Consider the following 20,062-nt stretch of genomic DNA (forward strand, 5'->3'; position numbering starts at 1 on the left):
CGTCATTCGTCACCAACGAGTTGGGTAAAAGTACATCAACCATTTGTTGTTGTATGATAAGCGCAAGCGGATAAAGATCTACATATTAATGCTACTGTTACAAGTATGAGTGCTTTTACCATTTTTTTTTGTAGACATTCATTGAAGCCCACAAAAAATCGGTTTCGCTCTTATCATGATTCCCAATTTGAAGTCAGTATGGAAAATGCACATTGGTCAAGAGTGCTTATCGGAAATCTCCATGAAACACCACCTGATAAGCATTCTCAATACCCAAAAGTCAATCAATAAGTACGGGTTTTCAGTCGAACGGTGATATTGGTGGCGTGAAGGTTATTAAGTGACTACACCCAGGAAATACTCGCATAATTTGGACTATGGAAGACATATCGAGTTTGGGAAGGTTTCCATATGAAGCGGCAAAACCCTTCAAGAAGAAAACTACATCGGAAAACATCCAAAATTTCCTGCAATTTCTTCTGGACTTGTTAAAGTTCCTCCTACTCTCAATACCCATCGTGCTGAAGTATGTGAAGGAGATTTTCTCCCCTGCCGAACCCAAGAAGATTGCCGGCCAATTGGCGCTGGTATGAACAGCTCACTTCTCAATTCCCTATGAATAAATTCAAAAGCGTCCCCTCTTTCGTCTCCATTTTAGGTAACAGGTGGCGGAAATGGGCTTGGCAAGGCGATTGCCATTCGCTTGGCCAAAGAGGGATGCGATGTGGCCGTGGTGGATGTTGATTTCGCCGCTGCTGAGCGTGTTGCTGGCGATATCAAGAGTTTTGGAATCAAATCAAAGGCCTACAAAGTCGACGTGTCCAATTATGAAGAAGTTAAAGTCTTGGGCGAAGAAATTGAGGATGACTTGGGCGCTGTGGACATTCTCGTGAACAATGCTGGAATAATGCCTGTAGTGTCGCTGATGGAGGGCAGACCAAAGGACATCGAGAAGATCCTGAGTGTGAATCTCACTTCACACTTTTGGGTAAGTTTTAGCAAATCATACTTTGCCATGTCTTGATAACAACTGAACACTGATGCAATTCGCTTGTCTTATCGATTGGAGATTTTACGGATTCCATCGGCCTAAAGCTAAAAAGCTTCATATGGCCAAAATGAGATTATTAAGTCTAATGTGTGGGAATTAAGTAACTAATGCTGTGATTAATACCTCGTAGACGGTTCGAGTGTTCTTAGAAAGTATGATAAGGCGTCGAAAGGGACACATTATGGCCATATCTTCGCTGTCGGGTCTCGATGCCGCCGGAAGAGCAATTGCATATTCAGCCAGTAAGTTTGGAGTTCGAGGATTCATGGAGGCCCTCAGAGAGGAGATTCGCCTGAATGGAAATTCAGGAGAGATCTTCACGACAACGGTTTATCCTTACTTCATATCAACTAGACGAGACTTGATGGAGAAAATGCAGAAAACGAGGTAAAGAGAATCATTTCATGGATATAATTGAATACTATATATGATTGTTATTATCTTTCTTCAGTTTGTTCCAACGATTTCCACCACTTATTCCTGACGATGCTGCTGATATTGCTGTCGATGCCATGCTAGATAATGCGATTTCCATCACCATTCCGAAAGTGTGGCCAATCAGTCGAGTAATCTTCAAGTAAGCTAAGAATACTCCAAATATTGTCCAAAGTCTTAATGCCTGTATTCTCTGAACAGATGCCTTCCGTCCCGAATCCAGGACCTCGTGAGGGAAATCCTCGTGAAGGAGTACATTCCACGGATTCAGTATTAATGCATGTGCCTCCACGATGAATCAATATGATAATCCTGTGAGTTGCCGAGCGCAATAATCATAAACAATTTAGTACAGAGGAAAGGAGCCAGTATGTTTGTCTACAGGTTATGTGGATATAAAATTTTTGGTCTATCTCGCATGGCTTCATTTTATCTCCGTCGATGCTTAATGCTTTTTATCTCACTGTATTTTCTGGGCCATAAAAGTTCTGGCGTAAATATTGGTGAATTACTTCCGCACATTTTTGGTAGTTTTCCTAGTTTATGATTGCAAATTGTTGAAATTGTTCCACCTTGAAAATGAGACAATTGTCTGGCAGTTCAATCACCTCTTTTGAAAATAGAAAATGTAGACGACAATCTTCTTCAATTCCGGCGTTATTCAATTCCTCAAAGAGCATCTCTGTCGATGATGATAGGAATTTATGGAAAGATAAACCAATACGGCATTTTCATAAAGCATTAATTTTATCTTGGCACATCAAAAAAAGAGACTTGTGAGGCACAAAAGTATTAAAAGTTCCCCCAAAGCAGCGAGGAAATCCTCCTCATATGGGGAGAGTGTGCGTATTTGAAATAATAAAAAGCCAAGTATATCGCAAAAAATAAAAGTGCATGATATTTTATTACCAGATATAACTTTAGAAGAAACAAAGTCGAAGAATATATGCGGTGAATAATTTTCTCGAATAATTTTCTATCTCTCATATCGCAATATTGCGGGATAAGGGGCATTTCACTGGCCGTATGTCCCTATATCCACCTTTTAATGCATTTTACTGTGTATTATATGCGTAATTCCTATAAAGACAGTCACCATATCAATCTCATCGCTTTCATGGCGATTGCCGGGAGGAAATTTTGGCGCTTGTTGGATCTATAAAATGACCAGAACCCCATTAAACGATCAAATTGAATTGCTTCCCTGCAAAATTTATTTCAGAAATTGCTTTTATGGACTCTATAATGTTGAGTGGACGCTGTGTAGTTCTTATTCAAATAGTTGTCATAAATATTCGGATTTAAAAATATGATTTGATTTGTTTCCACAACTCATATGAAAGGATATTTTATAAATAATAAATTCGGGAGAGGAATAAAATTTCTCAAGGAATTTTTCATCAACTCTCAATTTATAGAATTTTTATATTGAGTATATTTCACATATTTTCATTTCATCGGGGGAAGGAAAGGCTGACAAACTGTTTCACAAGGAGGGGAAGATAATTTTTATTTTGACGTATTGTACTCTAAACACATACATTCAATATGAGGCTTTTTAGGTGCAATTTTCATCATTGTCAATTTTAATTTAATTTGTGAGAATAATTTTCCCTGGAGTTGTTTTTGCAAAAATTATCTCATCACTTAAACATCAAAGTGCGGGATGCATTGAAGTGTGACAATTGCGGTCAATTAGCTGCGTAAACAGACTAATTTGCAGATCTCTAAAATAAACCAATGGAGAGTGTATGAAATGGCAAAATTAATTCCAAAATAATTTTGCCATCCGTGCATTAGCCCATCAAATGCCGAGTTCTCTAAAACAATAAACAGTGATATCATTAATAAAATAAAACGCTTTCCATGTCCCATTTCGGCTCAACCGTGTTTATGTTCCGGATTAAAATATTCATTTGAAGAGTGTGTGTAGATACTTCTTTCGATGCAGTGAAGCGAGAGTGTGGACCCCTCTCTGATTTGGCTGTATTTCTCATTGTTTTCCGTCGCCGAATACAAGACTTTCAGGTTGACTGAATTGAAAATTATCCCTCCGCGACTCGAAGGTGGTGAAACATCCCCCCAAACTCAAGACATTTCCATCCAACCTCTTATTGTTGAGTATCATCGTCAATTTTGCGGAACTCAGCTCCTTCTATGGCGCATCTGAATGAGCTGGCAGGAAAAAAAGGAAGGGACGAAAAAACCAAGAGAAGAGTATAAAAGCGACAGGATGAGGGAGTTGAAGCATTTTTGCCAAAACTGAATGAATGGAATGACTTTTTGCTTCAATACCATCCATGTACATATGTATGTATTTATGAGTCGCGCATTATTAAAGTCGACTGAAATATTCTTGTTCTCTAATTATCCAGCAAATATATCTTGAAGATGATTCTATGAATAATGTTGCATGGCGAGAAGTTAGTTCTTACCATTTTGATAATTCTTGCAAGCCAATCTGAGAAGATTTCTCAAAAAAATCAAAGTTAATTTGTGTATGTGATCCAAGAATATCTCAAACGACTTCTGCATTTCTCACTTTACATGGTAGACGAAAAAAATGTATATGGTAAGATATGGAGACGCGATACACCTCTCAATGATACTTTGGCACCACAAAAGAGGGGCTCTTACAGTTTTTTCAGGCTCTTTCAAGCGCAATGTCTTGTCTGGGAAATCAAAGGCCGCCTCCACTATCTGGGCTCAGGGAGAAAATCTCTTGTAGACAGAAAAATTAACACGAACCGTCGAGATGAATTTTTCTGGCGCACTGAATCTCTTGAGATGAATTCAAGAAAAGCTGTTGACGAGCATTTTTTGGGTGAATGGAATTTGTTTGGCAAAGATAAATTACGTGATTAAAAACCAGTGACAGCGGAGGGCTTTCCCGAAGTGTTGAACCACATGGGAGGAAGGCGCACGAATAACATTTTAATGAGAATTTCTCATTGAGGACGAAAAGTGTATTGTTGAATGAGCACAAATGTGAGTCCAGACGATGTGAAATAATTTTTTTCTGGGCCACCTCACCCTGCCTCGTCGTCACAGCCATTTTACATGCTGTGAAATGTCGAGATAGTTATGCATGGTGGAAAAGACAAACAGAAGATAGACATCTCGGCAGTAATGGAAAATGAAATTAATTCATTTCTTGTTACGATGAAGTGCAATTGGAAAGGAGACTCGCGGCGTAATACATTTGTCAAATAAAACAGGCCCCAAACCACACCCTTGCTATTATCATATGCCGTGGCATAGAGAATGGAATTAGGAAAAAATGGAATTACGCTTCCCTCTGTGAGTGATTAATTGTTAATACCAAATTACATTTTATTCATGCAAAATAAATGATGTCTTTGCTCTTTTTTCTCCTCACTTTATCTTATCTCATCGTCATTCACAATGAGATCACCCTCCCTGATTCTCCAATCTCGCACGAATTCTTTCAATGCGCGCCTTCAGCCCTTCCAATAAGGCGGAATGTAATGCTCTTTCTGAAAAGGTATAACAACGTCGCGAATTTTCATTGATTTATGAAAATTCTTGAGATGCAGAATTTTCTCTTTGACAGCATTATTTGCAAATTGCGAGGAAAATCAGGCAGAGAGATCATAAATTCACTTTATTACAGATTTTGATTTCCACTCTCAAGGGACAAAGAGAGAAATCAGATTTCATATGATTTTTTTTTAATAAAGAATGTCTAAATCCTGGAAACTCATTACTTGTCAAGTTACTTGCCTTTCTTTCTTGTATTGTTTGCTCCAAGTTTGAGTAGTAGAAGCGAATAATGTTGAGGTTTTATTCGTATTCCGTGAAGGGTGTAATTAGAGTCAGAGATTGCGAAAAGATGCACAAGGTCTCTTGCTTTTTTCTAAGCGTTTATTGAGGCATCTTTGCGGGGGTGTTCAAATTAATTCCACCCCTAATCCGATATTCCATCAGACAATTCTTGACTGAGAACTTCTTCACACAATCATCTTAGTCGCACGCAAAACGAAGAGGGTGTCTAGTAAAAATCTCTGAAGAGGACAAAATGTCGCGTTGAAATTTTTCAAGGATTTTTTTCCACTATTGTTCCATTGCGAGATTTTGCCAAGGGTGGGCAAGCAATTTGTATTCGTCAAAGATCTCTTGCGTCAATGCAATGAATATTCCTCAGAAGTCAGTAAGGAAACTGACATGAACAAGTAGGACGAAATTGATTATATAGCTCAATTATCATGTCGATCCTTAATTAAGTTATTGGGTCCTGATGAAACGTGGTTTTGCTGGAAGTGCAAGAAAGTGTATCATTGTTAATGTAACATTATAATTTGCAACAATGGCTTTGTCGACAGGAATTCGCATGTGATAAATTGAAATGTGGTTTACTAATTCCCTTCTGCTCCATTCCTGGGCAAAGGACTAATGGATTTTGACTTTATTGAATTTCCATGCCACTACAGACAACATATTGTTTACATTCTATTCATAAATGGCGCTAGAAATTATTGCCATGATGTGTTCCAACTTCTTCGCATGCGACTTATATATGGGTGTTCATTTGAATTTGAATACCAAACGATTTCATTTGGCTTCTCAATATGTGTATGGGAATGTGGTGCGACGAAGGGTGTTCATGGTAATTCCTCAAATATTGGAAATTCTGCCAAAAGCTCCATTGAGCTGTCTTCATTCAATATGTTCTGGTGAATGAGATTTAATAATGGACTCTAAGGCAAATGCATTGAGTTTTAGTGCGTCTACGAAAGGAAGTTGTGTCCCTAACTCCTCCTAAATGTACTTAATTTATCATGATATTATCATTGTGGGGGATTTATAGAGAAATTCGCATTCATGATACATATTTCTGAACATAATGCGGTTTCTCTTTTCCAAATCAAATGGAAAATGAGTCATTTCCTCGTGAGGTAATGAAAGATACTCGTGTGAAATTATGACGCTTATGGCTTATAGAAATATGTCAACAAAATTGCAAGAACAAATAAGTGCAGTGACAAATTTTTATGGTCAATAAAACACCCGACTTTCATATCTCAATAAAGAGATACAGTATTTGGCATCTTCGCGATATCGGGCCCTTTCGGCAATAATTTTGCCACAATGCGTGCCACAGTAACGACGAAAGTTATTAAAAGAATGGCCATTAAGTGGATGAAAGGTTATTGAATCCCTCAGCAACAATGTCTTCATTTTGACAAGATTGTTGAGAATCATAAGATTCCTGAGTGACTCACAGCGTGTTTTATTTCATCATGAATTTTCCGTGATTAGAAATATGTATCCTGAGAAACTTTCGTTATAACATACCTGAGAAGTCTTTTAGCAATGATTTTATTTCCTTATTTTATCGATTGGTAAGTATAATGGAGTGAAATTGAATGCACTCACTTCTTTTGCTTCAAATGAGTAATACACTTCTTGCCAAATCAAATAACAATAAAAATATCGAATAAGAGGTGTGGTGAGTTTGAGGATATAAAAAATTCAAATGTACGCATATAAGGAGAGTCAAACTGACGTAAATCATTACTTTTATGACACTGGAAGCTACTCGAGAGAAAAGCCGAAAGGGTGAGTTTTGATTAGCTTTCTTCATGGGCAATAGTATTTAGGACTATAAAATGTATTTCAAGCAAATAAATGGATTGAAGTTTTTATTGTTCTCTATTAAAGTTGTGCTGCTGGCTGCAGAAGGGAGCACTTCTATTCCATCGCGCAAACACACCCAAATGCGCGGGAAATACTTCAAGGGGTGAGTGAACGCTCTGCGATATTGAAAAATTTTTGACAAGTGATAAAATGCCGAAATAAAATGCTTTGATTAGGACACTTGCATATAAAGAGTCGACAAATATTCCCACACGAGAAATATTTGTGTGCCAATGTTACACATTCTTTCTTAGAAATTCTATTTGCAATTGTATTTCATTGAAATTGTTTGCGTTCTAGTTTGAAGACTCTCTCTTCGGGGACTTATTGGCACTTTGAGCACGATTTACGCATAGATTCAACTCGAGAAATGCATGAAAATGGTCTTCCTGGCAAATTGCGAGTAAGAATTATTTTTTGCAGGGATAATTCAACGATTCTAGCAGAGTTGAAAGCAATGCCGAAATGGCTTTTGGCACTGACAGTGTACATAAATAAGAAGAGCATTCAGATATTCGAGCAATTACAATTAAATTGAGAGTGGGTGTTACACCAGGAAGGGTTGCTCCTCACTTATGCTTCCAATAAAGTTCCCCTGAGTCCCGGAGGGCCGCTGTAAAATGTATCCCAATTCGCATAAACATACATTAAAATATGGTAATTGCTGCTTGAGTTAATGGTTTAATAGAAATTACATGTCGCATGCTGAATCATAATGAAAACTTCAACACTTTGTAATAATAAAATGTGTTTGTCATCAGACAAAGTTTAATTAAAATTTACCACCTTACCACTTTCTGGGCAGACTTTTTCTTGCCTCGTGGCTTTGCGTATAATGTTGAATTTTGATTTGATCGCAAAAGTTTACGATTGGAAATTTTTGCCATTATGTATTTAGTGAGAGGAAGAAATTCTCAGAGACATTAAGTATTCATATCACACTTCCCGATGGCATGGTTAATTGCTTTCTGGTACAGCTTTACTGTTGTCATCCAGACATCATAAAGCGACGGCACAATGTTGATCATAGAGTGTTATTTACCTCACTCTGGATGAATATGATTCATTGATTATCGTCCGCGTGCGAGAAGGAGAGTGAAGTTTATACATACTTTTATGTCCTCCCAGAATGTCCAGAATTGTCGGAATCAGGATGTGTGTGTGTCTTCTAATCCGAATGTGTGACAGTAACATGTGTTCCTGTCGTCAAATGCATGCGTCTCAAATATTCCAGGCATCTTCTTCAACCCCTGAAGAGAGTGTTATTGAAACTATCCGTTGTACTTGATAGCTGCTTCTGAAATCAGCCAAATGGCTACAATTTAATATGTTTCAGAGGATTGTCGATTTCGATATGTGTAGTTGGGTGTCGTAAAATTTACAAATTGACCATATGAGGTTGGTACACTGATGAAAACGGGTGGTACAATTGATGTTACACGAATATGTATTTATTGCGTAGAAAGATTTTATACTTCTATTGTGTGTATCTTGTGTGAAAAGTCTGAATTTTTGTGCAAGTATTTTCTGTCTTCCTTTTCGAACAGTGTTAATTTGTATAGGTAGTCAACCTATAATTTTATCGCTTCATGAAGGCGCATTTGAGCAGTGAGCGACTGCCTATCACATGGTCAGACGATGTAAATATGAAGTTGTAAATTCTCATATACGTTTATTAATTCCAGACACTGCATATGAGGAATATTCAAGATGGGCTATTTCCGAGAATTCCATCGACACTCAAAATCATCCATGGACACTTCTATTGGTTCAATTTTGCCATCCAACATGCGAGTAAATATTTTTATTATCGCCCAGAATACAACTTTTACAGCACTTTTGATTGCAGTAGTGTCACATACAATGCGACAATCAATATTTTAGCACTCTCTGCACACGAAAAACTATAAACTCCAAGCAATATCTTAATCCAAGTCATTTTATATTGGAGCATGAACCCTTCGCAACAATTTTCTTTCAATGGAACTTTATGCTTTATCCGGTTTCTTTTTTTCGTTTTGTGCAAAGAGAAAATTGAGTTTCTGTTTCTCAGTGCAAAAAATAAAAACAATAATCACTAAAGTGCAGAGAACTTTAATGGTTATCTAAATAAATTACGGAGCTGCTTTTTGTTCTTGGTGCCAATTAAAATGATTCTAAAGGAGCAATTAAAAGGGTATAAAACTGTATAATAATTCTGGATCTCGACTCACCTCGAATGTTATAAATTTTTGTTCCACTGGCGCTTCTGGTGGATGCCTTTGGACACAGAAGGGATGTCATATTTTTATTATCGTTAAATTTGCAGAGAAGTTCCACCCGACACATGGCTTATCAGAGAAAATGGGGGTGTTTTCATTTTCGGGGACATTTATGTAAAAATAAATGTATAAAATTAACCAAATGTGGAGCAACATCTTCCAGGAGATACACTTTTGAGGTCGTAAAAGTGAATTTTAATTTTCGTTTTGGTCATAAAAGAAAAGGGGTTGCTGGAGTGAGTTTTCTCCCTCATCACGCTCTGAGCGACTTAAATATTTCAAATGACTTGGTTGGCTTTATATCAAGGAAAAATGTAGGAAAAAGTCGTAAATACAACTCTTCATTTCATAAATAATTCTATCTCAAGTCTCCAGAGAGTCTTATCAGGGTTTACCGAAGGAGATGATGAAAAAATGCTCAATATAAAACTCAATTTCGAGAGAATAAAGAGAATATTTAAGAAAGTGGCGGGAAAACAAATCAAAATTCACCCTCTCATTCTTTTTCCCTTTTTCCCATTTGCCTGATGTCAAAATAGGGCATTGAATGAGAAGTGAATTTTTTTTTCAATTTTCCTTCCAAAAAAGAAGCCAAATTCAAATGCACTTCTGCGTATACTTTTTCGCAATTTTGTGGTACAGTGAGTAAGAGTGCGGTTGTTTATGCAATACCGCGAGACACGCATATAAATTATTTTAATCGAAAAATCATACCGCATGTCAACATATGTGAACAGCAAATTTGATGTATGTGCCACACGGCTGAAAGGGTGGTTGACTCGCAAAATCCCCTCGGTGGCCTAACAACATACCCTCCGCCCACCGCCTACAGCCCAGGACAGAGCCCCAAACCACGAAGGTAGCAGCAAATAAAATATACGTCCCACTTGAATGGGTTATGAGCGCGATTACTCAAGTTTGCAAAAAAAGGGGGAATTGAACCCCTCTTCTGGCATATGCAGATTCACAAGGACTGCGCGATTTTCCTGTCTCTGCGGTGGGCTTGTCGAAGAAGATGAATGTAAAACCGACGAATATGTCACATTGAATTTTATCCGCGGAATTCAATTGAATCCTGCTTGAATCTGCGGCAGTGCGCTTTCCGCACAGGAAGCACGCTGAGCGACTCTCGAAGAGGATGGCACAGAGGGTAGAATCAATCAAACATTAAACTTCCGCATATGACATGCTCCCATTGAGATTGTGATGATAAAACGATTAGGATGAGATGAACTTTGGTGTAATCATTCTCCATGACAAACATTTATGGATGATTGCCTGCAACATACTCAATTCCTACCGCAAAATGTGTCTACACACTTGGAATTTAAGGTTCAGCATAGAATCATTCAATGGTACACACGTTAAGAATCATTTAGTTTTTTTTTTTCATTTCATCAGTTATTAAAATGATGCCTATAATATATGCGCTAGAATATGAGAATCAGAATTTATTGGCCTTCATGTTCTAACAAGAGCTCTTGACGTAACATTTTAGCGCTTACTAACTCTTGTACATTTTTAATGTTAACACCCTCCCTTGATGTTGCGAACATAAAATACGAGCAAATCCTTCGATCAATGAATTTGCGGTGGTGAGTGACAAAGGGTACTAAAAGTGGGTGTGCTGATGATGGAAGAGGCATTTATTGCAAGTGAGTCTCCATATCACAGTGAATTGCATATAATATTTGTGTATGCGAATAATGATGTATTTTATTGGGGCGATCCACACAAAATGAACACAAGTTGTCCTGGGGGGTGTTGAGAAATGCTAAGGGCTGTTTGCTGAAATGCTCTTGCAGCCAAATTGGACGCTCAAATGTATTTACTACTATTGCATTATTATCATGTGTCTTTAACGTTTATTTATGCAATATAAGCGCCAAGGCACTGGGAAGTGAGTGATGACTTTGAGGAGAGCACCTTGAGGGATACATTAAATAGTATAGCCTGTAACGAAACACTCCCATTTGAAGCATCTTTATGACACACTCTAATTCATGCACAATAATGTCAACTTAAGTGACTTTGTCCATTTCGATTAAGCACAGAGCTTATGTGAATTATTGCACGTAGTACAACTTGTCTTTGCAGCATTTACAACTTCAATCTCGTTCAAGTTTGTGCACAATTTTATTTAAAACACAGACTTCCGGCTAGAGTTTGAGACTCGTCTATCAGGAAATTTGGCATGTGGTTTGGAGAAGAGGTGTCTCTTTGTTGTCAAGTTGTCAACAACAGGAATTATGCATTCATTAGTTTCACATAGAGGCTTCAAACTAATGATTTTGGTGTTTCCCTATTACATAAAATACATTTAAATGTACATTAACTATTTCTGATTTGAGCGCCCTTTCGGTCCAACGAAGTATCGAGTGGCATTAATTATTCAAACGGATAACTTGTATTAATTACATGCATGCTCAATCGTAAAATTGCTCAACTTACCATTATTGCAAACATTGAACAGATAATTTGACGATTTGCCTTTCCATTAGAACTCATTGTAAGCCAATTTGCGACTGGATGGGTCAAATTTGTTCTCAATTCTTTCGACATTGAAATGATTGATGCCACATGCTCAATACCTGAAGCAATGTTCATCGATTTGACTTTGTGTGAAAGTGTATAATTCTACTTAGCATTGAACAGTATGGAGGATTTTTTTTCGGGAACCTGTTAATTAATGATGTAGCACAATCTTAAGTGTTTACTAGCCATTCGAAGACACCAAGCATTCACAAGTTGTTTATTTTCCACCGATTTCGTAACGTGAAAGGGTGAATAACATGCTGGTGATGGATTTAAATGGAGAAGTGGATCTTCGTCGTGTACACGGTGAGTGGTTCTTGTGAATTTTCAATGAACGCCCCTAAATGCAATAGTCAAAAATAGACAGATAATTGGCGAAATGACTTATGATCAATTGTCTTTTCCCCAACGATGCCTGAATAAATGGTGTGTTTGTGTGGCTATTTGGCAACGACACTCTTTGCAAACCAATTGTGGTCATGTGTCTGAGAATTCTCAAGAATTTTTTAAGGTGATGTGAAAGTAAAGTAGTTTTTCAATATGTGAATACATTAAAGCATTATGCATTGTTATTAATCTCTCGCTGGTTTGTGTCAGTTTTTGTTACTTGAGATTTTATGTTCCAAGTGCATAATGTATAGCATGTAATTGTCTTTTAAAACATCAACAATGTTTAAATTGCCTCACACACATTTTAAGTTATGACGCAAAAATTTGTGGCTCCCTTTTCATGGTCATATAACAATGTTTTGTTTTTCAAATTATCAAGTCTAGAAAGGAATGTGAGAGACCCGAAAAACATTACTTATGCAACGACCCAAAAAAAACATCAGAAACATCTCAATTACTTGTTGAACCGATACCATATTTAATTTCTACACTTCTATCATTGGCAATGCAGAGCAAGGTGAGATAAACGCGCATTCTTGTTCACAGAGTGGGGCCGATATGGAAATTTTGCTGTATATATAAAAATAGATGGAGAATGGCTATTGTATTGATGACGCCGCAGACGAAAACAACGCTGGATGGAGTTTTGTTACGTGCACAGAGAGCGGAACGCCAAAAAGCTTCCACAGGTGAGTCGCTGTGGAGTCTTTCGTGCACCTTCAGTCGATCGTAGGCACTCCGATTGATCGTGTGTCTTGAGGTTTCTCTCGGTGATCACGAAAATTGCTCGCAATTGTGCAACAATCTTCAAATTACCGCCCACGAGAAAGTGCGAACATTGTTGAGTGAGGGTGGATAGACATCTGCCAAAATGCTCTTTTCACTTTCTGCTCGTCTGAAATTGCGCCCAAAACAGTGAAGCTCAATCTCTTTTATTTTTTGAACAAAAGACTGAAGATACTTGACCTATACAGAGCTCTGTGTTGAGAAAACTTCTCAAGGACTGTGACTTATTCTTTGCTTGTGTACATGCATATATCGCCTCTTTTCAACACAGTGAAGGTGCTTGTAGTTTTCTTCCAAGCGGCATAACATTCAGTGGCTCAGGTGATAGATTGCGTTCTGGAATCTATCGAAGGGTAACACTTTTACTAGAATCTCAATGCATTTTCTGTGCACTGTGGAGATATTTTAGTGTGATAGTTGATTGAGGCGACTTGATTGCGTAAATCCAGCGATGGAGGCGGCTTGGCGTTTTCGGATTATGCTGCTTATGGCATTCGCAGTGATCTTGTTTGGGGACTTTTTGGGATATGGCAGTGTCAAGAGTGATCGCGCTCCGCCAAGGAGTACATCAAACCTGAGAGACGAGGATCCAGATTTACACATTGTCGATGGTAAGAAATGCAATTTTAAAATATCACATCAAATGTGATTATATCGAAATAATGTCAAAGCTATTAAAATGTAATAGTTGATGTTGAAATTCTGAAACAGTGGTCATTATGTGTCGAACAGTAGTCAAAATGTCATAAAATATATGTGTATTTGTTGTAAATACAATTTTCGAGAGTGTAATTTACCGTTTCCGGCAATTTTTCCTGCTTACTTCCAATCTCAGATGAGAGCAATAAAGAGCAATTTTTCACAACTTCTCTATCAATTAAAGAGTTTCTCAGATTTCAGTCCACGAGAACTTCTAGTGAAACTGTTCACAGAAATAATTGCTTTATTCTTAAATCTTTAATTGCTTTCTTAATTCATTCGTAATGACTAGTCTGAAACTCATTTAATTGATATCGGCTGAGAATGAGATAAAATTTCAATGTCAAGCTACATACATATTTTAGTTTTGATTCCGTATTCTTCTGATACTCAACTTGTTTAGCGACTTTGGTTAAGTGGAAGTGAATATTAAATATTGTAAATATGCTGAAATCGATTGGTGTCTGATTATAGATTGTATGTATGTATTTACAGTTTGTTCATAGGTGCGTTATTTTTTTTGTTTGAGAAAAATTTCTTGGAGTAAAAGCCAAGGTTAGCAGAGTTTATTAGAGCTGGGAACCCCAACTCTGCTTTACCTCTGCGATTTTACCTGTGGTTTCTTTTCTATTTTTATACCTCATGCACGGTACGATTTTCCCAAGTTAATTGCACTTTTCGTCTCACGTTTTGCATTGATATTGCGAAGTGCAGAGCAGAAGATTGATTCGCGCAGAGTGACCTCCGTGAATGTCAGTTACCTCGCTTATGGCGCGAATCCGAGAGACTGGTTTCCACGATTAGGCACTTCCTACAGATCTCGAGTGGTTTCTCATGACACTGCATTTGCTCGTCTTCCGCAGGCACGGCGCTCAACATCCTCGACAGTTCGACAGAGCAGAGCCACACGGCGACCACGTATCAGATCTCGAAGAGGAAGCTCACGCAGACCCTGAGGGAGTCCTGTCTGCCCAAGATGCTCTGCGAGATGGCGGCCAGGCCGAGTTACAACCTGAGCGATAGGGAGCGTGATCTCCTCACGCTGATCAAGTAAGCATGCCCTCGGTATCCACTGACGCCAGAGAAATGCCATGGAAGTGTTATTTATGACACTGTGTCTTGTCCAAAGTAACATAATCACTTTCACTGCGAGCCTCCACGTCGATCACATAATACGCGGAGTGTTTTGTGTAATAAAGGTGAGAGATTACGTCTCTATGTACCCTCGGAAATGTACATTATATGAATTGTTTCCATCCATGGTGACTTTCTTTGGCCAGTGCCGCATTTGCTATATCATGAAGTTTAACGAGGTATTTTTTCCTATCTTATCTGGCACAAGATCTGAATTTCAACTTTTTAGTAATCAATACTTGGTATAAATTTTTGGCCACGCCTCTTTGAAAAGAAAATTCACTTGTCAGTGAGCATGGAAATTCCGGAAGTAATTTTGCTATTCTCCTCTTTTACGAAGATCTTCGTGTAAAGTAGGAAAACTCAGAAAATCATACCCAAACCAAGACCTTTACCTTCCGCAACCTGCCCTGTATCGAGTATAGTGTAAAAAAAATAAATGGCATTCGTGCATTAACTTCTGCTTCTCTTTGCAGATCCACAACTCTCACTCTAGCCATGGCCGTATCGCCAACTCGATGGCACTTTGCCGCTCATATGGGCCAACTCTTGCGATCTGGCGACTCCCTGTCCGGCACAATCGGATGCTCACAGCTTTGGCCACAATGTCCCTTCAGCTCCCAGAAGTTGTTGCAACTGAGCTCGAAGGTGTCACTCAAATAGATGCCAATGCGTTTTGCATAACTCATGTGATGTTGCATGAATAATGGATGATCTAGTCTTGTGAAGAAACTTTCATTCATGCAAATTTGTTGATACTTCTGACTATCAATTGTTTTGTTAATTCTTTTAGATCTGCAGGTCAAAATAGGATGTAAAATTTTTTGTAATGGAAATACTTTTGTTGTACAATAAAGTGATTTTTAATAAAATGACGAAAAAAAATTCGCAGTTGTTTTTCTCGTTGTGGAAGAAATTGACCTAAAATCTTTCCATCGTCTGCAAGGGTGTAATAAAAAGTTGTGGTCTTTTTGCCAATTTCATCGTAATTGCAAAATTGCAATTATTGATTGCAATCCAGCACAAATATCAATCTGAATAAGTGAATGAAATTATGAATTGCAAAAGAAGCCATAAAGGTGCGAAAGTTGCGTATTTACATTGATTGAGTGCTGGGAAAGACTCTTCCATCAATGAAGTGTGTTTTATTTAGATGGCCAAGACCAATCTTGATCAAAGAGAGTGAAGAATAGAAGTAAAACTATTATTTTTTCAATCGTCTATTCAAATTTGTGATTTTATAAAGAGCTGGATTTGATATGATTTATTTTCATTAAAACATTTTTAAAGTTTTCTGTGTACACCCTTGAAGAGAATTTCCGAGGTAATTTCACTCATTAAAATTTACGTTATCTTTGATTTAATTTCGGCAAGGCGGACTCGTTTTGCCCTTTACCTTCATCCCATATAGCTTAATTTTCAAGGTAATTCAAAGAATAAATCTTTTTTAAAAGAGTTTATTTGTCGAAATGGTTAAAAAGAAAATTGGTTTCATTGATCTCACGATCGTATAACAATTTTTATAACTTCACTTTGCGAAACTGCGTACTTGCAGGCGTTACTATGGTTTTCAAATTCAACCGTTGATTGTCTCTAAAGTAAGAGTTTTTTTGTGGAGATTTTCTTTCTCCAGAAAATATGTCATTGAATATTTTTTTTGAAACCAAAAAGCTCCCATTGAAAGTGAGCCATGTGTTTTATTACTCTTATTATATTTATCATATCTCATGGTGGTACTTTCGCGGTGAAAAAGAGTGGCAATAAGGTGAGTGAAAATGGGCAGAAATTGTGGTTTTAATGTCAGTGGCATATCACAATCTAACGCAAAACACCCATTGTCATAAATTCAGATGCAATTATAATGTAGAAAAAAATTTGAAATCAGCGAATGGCGCTGATTTCACACTCTTCTTCCGATTTTCTCAAATGAGTCTCAGTTTTTTGTGTTCCTCGTGGCTTTACGGAATTGCATAAGAGAAAGAGACTTCAATTACTTCATCTGTGCAGTTGGAATTGTGTGTGCAGCGGACTAGATGATGGCTGTCTGGGGATTCACTTGGGCGCGATGGGGGCGGGAGAGGGGGAGATATTGCCCATTGCATGTGTCTCAAAGTGTTTGCAGCGCTAATATTTGCAACACATTATGTTGCATGCATGGCTGGTGTTCCACTCTTTCCACTCACGTGGGATTCTACCTTGTCGTCACCCAGCACACGGGTTTATAACATGAAAACGAAAAGTTCATTTGACTCTTGTTGTAAATCAAAACATATTTTCCACTACTATGATTTCAACCTTCTCAAGATCGCATGCATTTTGTTCCTTTTAGCCTTTTGCGAAAAACATGCAACATTAGTGCTTCCTGGATAACAAAAAAATACCTTTTTTTACCTAAGCATTAACCTGACACACCGGCGGAATTGACTATTAAACCGTGAAAATACTCGGAGCTTAATCGATACATAAACAACTCACGTTTGCACTAATGTGGCGATCAATTTGAGGAAATATCGCCTCTTCAGCTGCATCAGGAAGTTTTCACTTTCCTCCAGCATGCAGATCTCTCGGCTGCAAGCAACGGAAACCATTTGATCTACTTTCAATCATTTTCTTTTGACCCAACGTGGAATACATAATCGACATTCCTCTCAGCTCACATACGAGAGATGCAGAGTATAACCCTGTATCATGAATTCCAACGGCAAACAACACATAACTATGTATCTTCGGGTGACGACGTAACAGTTACCAAAAGGCCTCGTCCAATGCACGTCGCGGTAACTTTCACTTGCTGAATGCTCCAAAACTTTACCACATAGAAAATACTAGGATGGAGGGTAAAAGACTCGGCATAGCGTTTGAATTATCAACTGCACGGTTGCTTTATATGTAAGTTTGAGCAAATTGTAGCATAATAATTCCTCTTTTCTATATCTGGCATAAATTTCAATACAAATTTTGACAAAGCGGCTAAGTTTTCCTTTCATTGGTTCTGTGCAAGACTACTATGATTTACTAATATTCAAGCTTCTCTCCAAACTATTGGTCGATTTTTCGTAGGAGCAATGAATTATAGATAACCGTCCCTCGTGAAAGCGCCGAGTTTGCCAAACGAAAGAAGTGCTGCGGCTCAAAGTGAGGTGCTGTTTCAGACCAATCTCAGTCACTCAGTGAGCTGCCAATGATCCACAAGACGTGTGCGTTTCCGAGCCTGAAAGCTCAGTACCTGTCCATCAACTGACGCGATTGTAATCCACAGTGTTGCTAATTAGGAGCATTTTTCTGCCGGAGAAACACCAAAAGAAAGTGTTTTGTGAAGAATACGATATCCAAAGAGTGCAATCTACGTGACAAATATCACAGTCATTTCTGCGAGTGCTTTCATTTATTTTCCCCAACAATTGTTGAGCTAAATACTTGTGATTGAGTGGCTCTTTGTGAGAGTGTTGTGAAAGAATAATCATTAAAAATGAATTTCAACAAAGTTTTATCATCCTGTGTGGTGCTACTCATCGTGATATTGGCTATGGATTTACCCGATACCGCCGTGGCGCAAGCTGAGCAACCCCTTTTCGAGCTTCCAGTGCAATTAGTTGGTTTTCCCGTCATCATTATGGCTGTGCGACTCACAAATTTCGTGAAGAAGTTAGCATATTCTCTCAATCCGCGTAAGTGAAATGCTTGAAATTTTTCCCGAAATTATTTAACTTGACCTTGTACAATTGTTTCTCAATGCATTGCAAAATTGTGACACAAGATGAGCCTTCGCACGAAGAAGGCTCTTCAACGGGTTTGAGCCATTTGGGTTCACTTCTTCGAATAGCATGAAGGCAATAAAAAGTCGTTACATAAAGAAATAACAGTTAATTGGAGACATAAAGCCACCACCTTTCTTTTCTTACAAATCCTAATTTCTAGCACAATTAGCACGGAAAACATATTAACATCGTCTGCGGTACTTTTACACTTTTCCATTTTTTCTCGTTTTTTTGTCTTTTTGATACAGTAGTTATGCTCGGCATAAAATTGCTGCGAGAGAGAAAGCACTTCAAAAAATGTTTAATGTGATTAATTATGCTGGAAAAATATGATTTGGTATGTGTAAAGTCAATGCGAGAGAGACTAAAATGCTAATGAGCATTGCTTTAACAATGTTAGCTCCATGAAACTGGGAAGGCAAATTTGACACTAATCAAAGCATTAATAGCATGATTGAATGAGGCGCTAAGCCATGAAACTCTCATTTCCCAAACACTCTTGCAGAAACATATCAGTCGCGCACTCGACGCTCCGTTGAGCACGCGACTTCGGGGTCTTATGCAACGGCGGCCATCGACGCCGTCCTGGCGGAGAAGAGGATACTTTCGGAGTTCGGGCCGAAGGCGTGCGTTCTCGAGGAGCCGTGCAGGATTCACGCATGGAAGGCTGTGCCAGGAGAGCAGCCCGACTGGGACGATATCTTGAGGTAATCCTAAATATAATTTGAAAGACGACTCAATAAAATATTCATAGTTTCCGTGTTACATAAGTCGATGTCATTATGTTGCCGACAAATGAGTGTTTTATGCAAATCGGGTATAAATAGTGGATCTTCTGTTGAATAATATTCGGAAGTGGGTCGATCATTCGGAAATTTGTGTCGATTAAATGACCAATAAATGTTTTAATGTTTAAAAACTAATCATTTATATTTCTATATATTTTTTATGGTCTGGAACTTTAGTTTGAATTTCTTTCACTGTGTTGTTTCTAAAAACTTTAAGAAATCTGCATTTTAAAGATAGTTTAAAGAAAGTTCTTGTCAATCTAGATATATTTATATATTTATAACTTAATTTTTTTTTTCTCTTCTTCCAGCAACTACAAAGTCCACAATGTTGGAATGCGCCAATGGTACCTGCTCTCGGTCTTCCTGGGCGATGTCATCAGGAGTCCGAACCTTTGCAAGCAACTTGCCAAAAGACTTGATTGTCATCGAGAAAGCCGAGAATTTGCGTGAAACTAGTCAGTGTTGAGAATCAATTGGAACTTTAGCTGTAATGTTTTTCGCCCAAAAAAACATCGTTTTTAAATGTATGAGTGTTGCAAGAGATCTTTTTTCCTCTGACCTTTC

At 38.0% G+C, this 20,062-nt stretch overlaps 3 protein-coding genes across 3 annotated transcripts; all 3 read left to right on the plus strand.

Moving 5' to 3' along the window:
- The first annotated feature begins 318 nt into the window (after positions 1-318).
- Positions 319-2,443, plus strand: LOC132257073 (uncharacterized oxidoreductase YoxD-like). Its single transcript, XM_059753789.1, has 5 exons — positions 319-587; positions 659-988; positions 1,182-1,438; positions 1,503-1,628; positions 1,688-2,443. The coding sequence occupies exons 1-5, from the start codon at positions 378-380 to the stop codon at positions 1,761-1,763; spliced, it is 999 nt and encodes a 332-aa protein (XP_059609772.1). The 5' UTR covers positions 319-377; the 3' UTR covers positions 1,764-2,443.
- A 10,520-nt stretch (positions 2,444-12,963) lies between these two features.
- LOC132265574 (uncharacterized) lies at positions 12,964-15,822 on the plus strand. Its single transcript, XM_059766293.1, has 3 exons — positions 12,964-13,727; positions 14,679-14,865; positions 15,426-15,822. Exons 1-3 carry the CDS (start codon positions 13,568-13,570, stop codon positions 15,610-15,612), a joined length of 534 nt encoding a protein of 177 aa, XP_059622276.1. The 5' UTR covers positions 12,964-13,567; the 3' UTR covers positions 15,613-15,822.
- A 280-nt stretch (positions 15,823-16,102) lies between these two features.
- Positions 16,103-19,948, plus strand: LOC132257214 (uncharacterized). The gene is made up of 5 exons (XM_059754044.1): positions 16,103-16,131; positions 16,240-16,307; positions 18,459-18,617; positions 19,213-19,414; positions 19,807-19,948. Exons 1-5 carry the CDS (start codon positions 16,103-16,105, stop codon positions 19,946-19,948), a joined length of 600 nt encoding a protein of 199 aa, XP_059610027.1.
- Positions 19,949-20,062: the final 114 nt, after the last annotated feature.

The sequence above is a fragment of the Phlebotomus argentipes genome, unplaced genomic scaffold, assembly GCF_947086385.1.
Source record: "Phlebotomus argentipes unplaced genomic scaffold, Phlebotomus argentipes genome assembly contig_6, whole genome shotgun sequence".
Lineage (NCBI taxonomy): Eukaryota > Metazoa > Arthropoda > Insecta > Diptera > Psychodidae > Phlebotomus > Phlebotomus argentipes.

Excerpts from the sequence above, each read along its gene's own strand:
- LOC132257073 (XM_059753789.1), top strand. The coding sequence starts at position 378 with ATGGAAGACATATCGAGTTTGGGAAGGTTTCCATATGAAGCGGCAAAA. Across the intron at positions 989-1,181 it reads ATCTCACTTCACACTTTTGG|ACGGTTCGAGTGTTCTTAGA; the intron begins GTAAGTTTTAGC and ends AATACCTCGTAG. Across the intron at positions 1,629-1,687 it reads ATCAGTCGAGTAATCTTCAA|ATGCCTTCCGTCCCGAATCC; the intron begins GTAAGCTAAGAA and ends TTCTCTGAACAG.
- LOC132265574 (XM_059766293.1), top strand. The coding sequence starts at position 13,568 with ATGGAGGCGGCTTGGCGTTTTCGGATTATGCTGCTTATGGCATTCGCA. Across the intron at positions 13,728-14,678 it reads AGATTTACACATTGTCGATG|GCACGGCGCTCAACATCCTC; the intron begins GTAAGAAATGCA and ends CGTCTTCCGCAG. Across the intron at positions 14,866-15,425 it reads GATCTCCTCACGCTGATCAA|ATCCACAACTCTCACTCTAG; the intron begins GTAAGCATGCCC and ends TTCTCTTTGCAG.
- LOC132257214 (XM_059754044.1), top strand. The coding sequence starts at position 16,103 with ATGGCCAAGACCAATCTTGATCAAAGAGA. Across the intron at positions 16,132-16,239 it reads ACCAATCTTGATCAAAGAGA|TTTTCTGTGTACACCCTTGA; the intron begins GTGAAGAATAGA and ends ACATTTTTAAAG. Across the intron at positions 16,308-18,458 it reads TAAAATTTACGTTATCTTTG|TCATCGTGATATTGGCTATG; the intron begins ATTTAATTTCGG and ends GTGTGGTGCTAC.